Source organism: Limulus polyphemus, unplaced genomic scaffold (genome assembly GCF_000517525.1).
Source record: "Limulus polyphemus unplaced genomic scaffold, Limulus_polyphemus-2.1.2 Scaffold2447, whole genome shotgun sequence".
Lineage (NCBI taxonomy): Eukaryota > Metazoa > Arthropoda > Merostomata > Xiphosura > Limulidae > Limulus > Limulus polyphemus.
This window is the reverse complement of record NW_013668057.1, coordinates 147,075-155,109: the sequence shown is the minus strand read 5'-3', so window position 1 is coordinate 155,109 and position 8,035 is coordinate 147,075. Positions and strand designations below refer to the sequence as shown.

General features: G+C 33.0%; 2 protein-coding genes across 2 annotated transcripts in view; one reads left to right on the top strand and one right to left on the bottom strand.

The window, feature by feature from the left end:
- Positions 1-7,219, top strand: part of LOC106466979 (leucine-rich repeat-containing protein 15-like) — a 23,818-nt gene extending 16,599 nt beyond the window's left edge. The window contains exons 4-5 of the mRNA XM_013927291.2: positions 4,064-4,206; positions 6,957-7,219. Coding sequence (XP_013782745.2) covers positions 4,064-4,206; positions 6,957-7,198 — 385 coding nt within the window. The 3' untranslated portion in view covers positions 7,199-7,219. The remainder of the gene's footprint in view (positions 1-4,063; positions 4,207-6,956) is intronic.
- The window catches only part of LOC106466981 (rhomboid-related protein 2-like), a 36,722-nt gene continuing 35,802 nt past the window's right edge, over positions 7,116-8,035 (bottom strand). The window contains exon 10 of the mRNA XM_013927293.2: positions 7,116-7,173. Coding sequence (XP_013782747.2) covers positions 7,144-7,173 — 30 coding nt within the window. The 3' untranslated portion in view covers positions 7,116-7,143. The remainder of the gene's footprint in view (positions 7,174-8,035) is intronic.

The following is an 8,035-nucleotide window of genomic DNA, read 5'->3' as shown; positions in this document are numbered from 1 at the left end:
TTAAAATGATACACACGTCACTTTAATATTTTAAAATGATACACACGTCACTTTAATATTTTAAAATGATACACACGTCACTTTAATATTTTAAAATGATACACTACGTCACTTTAATATTTTAAAATGATACACACGTCACTTTAATATTTTAAAATGATACACACGTCACTTTAATATTTTAAAATGATACACTACGTTACTTCAATATTTTAAAATGATATTTTTCGAATGGCTGAAAATAACTTTTCATTTATTCCAATAGAACTATCTAAAAGTAGGAAAATAAGGTTAGTGAGATAGAGTTAGCGACGACTGTCTACGGATTTACAACGCTAAAATCAGGGGTTCCATTCTCCTCGGTGGACACAACAAATAGCCCGATGTGGCTTTGCCATAAAAAACAACAACAAAAAAACACACATATGAACTACACAAAAACAAAAACGGTGTAATCAACAATTAGTAAAACGTTTATACTTGGCATAAGACATTATGTTAGGCCTATTTATCTACTTTTAACACTACGTTCTTAACCTAGAACCTAGGATCGGCAATGGATATGACGGACATAGTGTGGTTGAAATACTATTATTATACATTCTCCTAATTCTTGAAAATCCGTAAAGGACTAGATTAGGTATGTAGTGTTAAAAATAAATAGGCCTAACATAATGTCTTGTGAGAAATATAATTAGTTATAATCGTGTTTCGCCAGCTTGTAAAGGTCGTACACACCATAACAAAAGTATATGTATTATTCAAGTTTTGGATGAAAATAAAATCTATTTTTCAAGCTTTTCATGTGCTAAAACATCATATATTGACAAACGTATACAAGGTCGAAATCGTATTTTACTAAATTTATCATATTAATATTCACGTATAGAAAGAGCTTATGTTCCACTTATTATTATTTTTTCGGATTATCGCGCATAGATACTGAAGGGTAACTGCTCTAACCGTTCCTAACTCACAAGTGATAGACTAGAGAGGAAAGGAAACTAGTCAGTAAGGGGTAATACAAAAATTCAGTCTTTTGGTCCTGGTTCCAATTTATTTCTGTTGCTAAGGTCTTATTTCTTTTTAAACTTTTGTTATAATTGATGAGGAAGATATATGTTTACTTTCTCTTTTTATAAGTACGGGGAAAATACCCAAATTACGAATGTAATTTTACTTAAAACCAGTAATAATGTACAGAGGATAATAAAATGGTAGGGGCTCATTGCCAAAAAGGGCACTTTTTAAGCAAAGTAAGGCAAACATTTTTTTCTTTTTTTGGGGGGGGGGTGTTTTATGAGACTATGGGGACTGCTGGTTGCTTCTAGGACACATGGGGTAAAAAGCCATAAGAAGCAAGCAGTTCCTCTTTTACTCCCATCCAGTTTACCTTATAACCACTAAAACTAAGCAGTAAATTATTGTGTATTAATACTTAATCTTCTTGTTCTTCTGCGAGTTTTCCATTTAGTTGTCCTTCACATGTGCTACCCTCTTCCAATCATCTTTATTCATCCATTGCCAGGTCTTCTGCAGTTCCTTTCGCGTCCATGTCTTTTTTTTTAATCTCATCTTTCCAACGCCTTCCTGGCCTTCCCTGTCTTCTCTTGCTGGCTACTGACAACTCTAATGCTCTCCTTATTACTTGTTCTTCTCTTCACGTGACCAAACCACCTCAGCCTCACTTCTCTTGCCTTTTTCTCTATTCCATAGACTCCCGCCATTTTCTTAATTTCCTTTTTCGTTCTCTTCTCTTTCAGTGACACTCCCAATAGCCATCCCAGCATTCTCACTTCTGTTCTTATTAACACTTATACTAACACTTAATAGCATATGACAATTGTTGTTGTTGTTGTTTTTACTGTAAAACCCTATAAGTTTCTTTGTTTTATTAATTTTAAAGCTAAATTCTTCTTTTCTAATAACTCGCACCAGGTGTATCTTCTCGTAGTTGTTGGCAATTTTTATGACAGAGAGAGAAAACAAAAGGACACTTTTGGGGGTATAAGGACAGGAAGGCACGTCACTGCATAAAACACGAAAAAAATAAGAAACACCAAACTGACTTGATACTAAAAGTCGGTTTTACATTTGACAGACATTCTTACACTGATACGTGTGGTGATTTAATTTTATCTTTTACACTCAATATTTAGTTTTTTTCTTCTGAAATGTAGGTTTAGAAGGTAAATTAAAACACGGAGCGGGATTATTGATTCTGAGAGAGGTAAAGTCATCCGATACTGTATTTGTTATATATACAATCTTCTCGTTTCATTCAGGTGTCAACGTTTATAAATCAGAGTTGCGCAATCTATAATCACGATAAAAATGCCTAATATTTCCATTTCAATGTTTAGTATTTTACTTTAAAGTACGGTTTTATAGCGCTGTTGTCTGATGCTGAACGTTAATGAAAGGAAGCAAAGGTATGGAATTGATGGAAATTTCGATGGTATTCTAAATGGTTTAATACATGTTTGGACATTAACTTAAGTCCCTTCTCGACTCTGAAAGTCCCTTTACTTTATTCTGTTTTACAGAGGGCTGTAAGCAGGATTATATTGGTATATTTTGATTTTAATACACCTAAAATCTGGTCTATCGTTCGGTTCGGAATTATTTTTATTTTGTGTTCTCTTGTTTTCATTCAAAATATAAATTAAAATGTTATTCTTCACCAGCTATAAAAATGTCTAAAAAGAATTAAGTCCGTAGCAAAATAAAATAGTTTGGAACCTAGACCGAAACCGACTTTTAGTAATATCCGTGAACAACGCCCATCGCCAACTCTTGGGCTCCTCTTTACCAACGAAAAGTGGGAAAGACCGTCACATTAGAACGTCCCCACGAGTAACGAGAATCTAACCTGTGAATTACAGGTTGGGGGTCGAGCACCCTTAGTAACAGGCGTGCTAGGTCCCAATTAATATAAGTTCAATGCTTGTTATGCTAACAACTAAGAGACTCACTATACGATATTCGTTAGAACATTAAATAATTTTGAAAAGAAAAAACAACAAAAAAAAACAGCTGGTAATGGCTTTGAGGTATTATTTTAAATTTATAACTATGTAGCATTTTTATTTGAAATAAATTAGGCTTTATAAGGTTATTGACTTCGTGTAAAATAATGAAAGAATTAGATAAAGTATAATATATAAATAAAACAACAATCGTCTTCTACTCAATATGGGTGGGGATAATTAAGTTCCTTCAAAAGTTGGGACGGCTGGAGGAGATAGCCTTCAAGTACTTTGCGCGAAATTTGACAAAAAACAAATATATCTCAGATATTTCAAGTATTTTCAACTTGATAATAATAAATCTTGTATTTAATTTGATATATTCTTAACTTATTTCGTGTGAAAGCTATGATTGATCTTTATTATTGAAAATGTATCTAATTTATATGAAGGTACAAATCCTTTCACTAATCGTATTGTTTACTCTCGCGAGTCAGCGGGAAATTTACAGACTTAGAACGCTAAATCCGAAGTTCAGTTCCCCGTGGTGATCAGATAGGCTTGTGTACAACAGTTTCATTCTATACTAAAGTAACCTTTTGAAAAACTTGATTTATTTTTTCTGTTGATTATCGAATTTAGCTAAGCTGATGAATTACTAAGTCTTTTTTTAATCTAACATGTATAGCGCCATCTGTTTTTAGTTTAATTCTAAAAATCGCAATTGAAAAGGGTAGCAGCATTCAGCAAAATCCGTCATTTTATTAAATTTAGATTTTTGTTTAGTAATAGAATTCTACTCTGTAACTGTTCAAATTTTAATTATTTCTGCCATGTACAAAAAATTATCTGAAAAATCTACTAAACTTATAAATATTTTTATTTATTTCACAAATGTTTCAATGTTATTTCAAATTTCATCTCAAGAGCTCTTCGTGTCTTTATTTGGCTTAAAGATCTCTTTACATTTCAAACTTCAATAACATTATTTCTTTATTCTATTATTTGAAATGTGACTGTAATGAATCATTCAAATTATTTCTAAGTAAGTTTCTACTGAAATGTTGATAAGATCTAATACGGTTCTTACGCAGGATCGTTGAAATCGAAACGGGAGCTTTAGATGTCCTAAACAACACACTCCGGTGGCTCTACCTATCGTCAAATTTATTTACAACACTTGACGAGTCTACTTTTGAAAACGTCATAGACATTATCGAAATTCTGGACATTCAAGGTAAGTTTGTTTATTATAACAAACTTGTAATTTAGCGTTTCATTTTCTTTTACCAAAACTTTTTTATCTCATCCCTTTTCAGTTTTTATTATCGGTAACAAAACTGTTCGCTAGGGGCAGACGCAAACCAACAGAAAGTGATTGAACAATTAAGAGATGTTTCATCGACCAAATTTGCCAGAAGGTGAAGCTTACTTGTGTAACGACTACCGACCCCTAAAGTATGCATAAAGTACAAGGGAGCGTTTCAAGACATTTCCCATAATGTAGGAAATAAGAACATTTTCCTTTAGGCAATCAAAATTGGAGATTGTGTATTTCGTGTGTTTCTTAACGGATTGCCTTGAAATTTGGTATGTGAAGTAAGGGTCCAGTAAAAATATGTGATAGTTTGGATTACCATAGTCCGAGCTATAGAAAGTGGAAAATTGCAAAACTGTCACTCCTGTTAATAACATACAGTGTGTTCTGCAGGTTGTTTTGGCCGCATGACACTACCGCGTGTCTTGATCAAAGATTGAACTGATCTTCGAAATTATTTCATAACTTACCTCCCATCCCCAACCTCCAAATCCTGGTTACACTATTGCTGGGTAGTATATTTTTGACCTACCAATTAAGGAGTAATTTTTACTAACGATCAATTTGATCATTATGAAAAGTAATATGTTTTTTCATGATCTCAAAGGAAAGGTACTTTGAATTGAAGATTTGGTTTGAAAGCCATGAAACTGTCACGTGGCCCAATTTTACTAGATTTTTTTAAATATAAATTCGACTTAATTATTCTACATGACAAGTTGTTTTATGTTAATAATTATTAATAAAACATTTTTTTGCTCAGATTGGAACTTGCCATTACTTACGTGTTTAGTATTAAATATTCCAGAATGTTTTAAAATATTTTACGGATGTTAGATGGTACAAATGTCCATCGGTTTCAAAATAAAACGTTAAGAAGTAAAATATAGTATAGTTATAGATATTGTTGAGTAGATGCGTGAGTGTTTACTGTTTACAATTATACGGCTTTCGGTGAATGTAACTCTGCAGTAAACCTTAAATTTCACTATTTTTTAGGACTGATAATCCTCCCCAAGATGTTTCATGTTAGGCCATAGCATTGAAAAATAAATCGGTATAAATAATCACCTCATAACTTCGACTAACCAAAACACGTTTTTTTATGAAAATAACACTTGACATTTATACATAGATTCACTGAAGTAATAATTCCAGATTAGGCATTCTTAGTTCATGTTTAAAGTACACTCCTGATATTTTACTTACTTTTCTGTGATAGGCATAAGGTGGCAAAAATATCACATCTTGTATATGTCAGTTTGAGACCTGGTATTGTCACTACTTTATAACAAACAAACAAAGTTCGTCAAATAGATATAAGTGTATACCATATCAAATCTGTGCATATACTACGGACTTGGATTTCTTGGCCCAAATGATCGCACCATCTTGGATTTCCGCTCGGCACGGCATCGACACCAAGGTTTTTACGAATATTTTTATTTTCAAATTCACTACGTTGAATTCACATATCTTACAATGGTTAAATTCAAAATATCAAATTTTTTGTGGCAGCGACTATTTGAAATATATTTTCTAACAAGTATGTCGAAACCTTAACAAAATGCTGAAATTCCCACAATTCTTAGCAAAGCGTGTGCGTACTCAGATTATTAGGATACGTCGTCTGCTATTCGAAAAGCATTTGATAACACAATGTCATTGTTATATATATATTTCAGTTTACTTTCAATCAAAACGGGACAAAGCTCTTTCAAGTTTGATTGAATATTTTAAGCCTAAAGTTATGTGTCGCTGGAGTTGTAGGCCTTTTTCGTTTTTGATTTATGCTTACGACTAGTACTTTTGATCGCGGATTTTTGTATTATTTTTTAGCGCCGCGTGGATAGTAGTTAATATTATTTCTTTCAGCAGGGTTGGCCTAATTAATTCACTAGTTCATTGTGGACTGCAGAATGTTTGAAAGGGGGTTATAATTTGTGAGATTAAAAGCCAACACATATTGTACGAAGCACAATCAGCATGCTAATACTACGGGGGTCTGGGGGCATATTTCCCAGAGAATGTGTAAAAAATAGGTGCTGTGAGATTAAAATCTGGACTATGTAAAAAACATTAAATACCATAAACAGCTATACTATAACTATATAAGCATAATTTTTTTATATCACAAAAATAGGGGGTTCGGTAGAACCCCTCACCCTCTCCCTCCTTGCGTATGTGCGTGGACTGGTCTAGCTAATAGGCTTAAGTGAATGATTTTTAACATTTCCTTGATCACGAAATATGCCTTGTTAATATGTAAGCTCTGTAGAGTTGACCCCTGAAAAAAAAAACACGAAAAATCAGCTAATCATAGCCTAGTACTAAAGCTAGGCTAGAAAGTGTGGTATGTGGTGACGAGAGGTGGCGGCAGTGGTGTATAATGAAGTCATTGCCGAATACTTTCAAGAAAACAATGTGATCAAGCGCAATTTGGTATTGATGATTGAAAAATCCAGGTCTTTTATGGCTTTCTCAACTTAAGCATTTTTACATAATAAAACATTAAAATATAAAAAAATGTAGGGTGTGGACTTCATGTCTAAATCTCGTACTACTATTTCATTCGTCACACTTGCTATTTCATATTAGTTGGTATTTTATTGTTTGTATAATAAAAAACAACTAATTTACCATTATTTTCATGTTCCTTTTTATTTAAGATAACCCTTTTCACTGTGACTGTGACATTGTTTGGTTTCGAGAGTGGATGCAAGGAGTCCACAAGGATGTGGTAAGTAGGCCTAGAAAGACGCAGTGTCATACTCCGGAGGAGCTGCGAGATGTGCCACTACATGATCTTTCTAGTTCCATGCTTCAGTGTCACACGTCATCAGCTGTCTTGACGTTTTATCCCGTCAACCATGTAATCCTCTTTATCTGTTTGATGAAATGGATCAACTGAAAGGAGGCTTAGGTTGAATATGACATCATATGTGCTTTTGTCTATACGAGTAAAAACCACCGCGAAATTAATAAATTATCCTTTTTTTAATCACTAAGTATATTTCAAGTTAAACGTAAAATAAAAATATAATATAATAAAAATTGAGGATGGCCAGTTAGGTGTATGGACATTACCAGAAATTGATTAACTTGTAATACTAATAATAGTAATGCTGCTTAATTAAACGGCGTGTGTTAGAAATTAGGCCAAATTAAAAATAAATAAAGCTCTACAAAAGTAAATAACAGTTGAGAAGTAATGTCCCCCCTCCTCTCTCTCTCTTGCGTGTAATTATTGTAAGGTGTTTACACAAGAAATTTCTTTAAGAATTAAAATGTATTAACGTTGCATGTATCGCTAAGCACCTCCAGTAGATATGCGAGTTTACTATTTAGAATTCTCTCTCATTTTCAGTGAATATGAGATTTGTATTCGTAATTCCTGCAAAGACTGAAAAACAAAAAACTCACAGTTTAAAACATGAGTCGTCTTAAAAAAAAAGATGCTATACCAAATAAATTATTGGGCTTCAAAACTTTTCTAATTCTAAACATATTGTTACGTCTCTGTTCGTTTGTTAATTTCCGGTGGAAATTCTTCCCGAGAAACTTTAGCGATACAAGTTCTTCCTTAAATAAAACTAGTTTATTCTTTTTCAATACAACTTTGCAATACACTTAATTTCCATAGTTACTTTAACTTAAACACACACTATAATTCACAATGAACGATCCACGCACTTTACTTACTACCGCGCTTGACTCAATTTTCCGTCTCTATCTCTGCCTGTCTGCA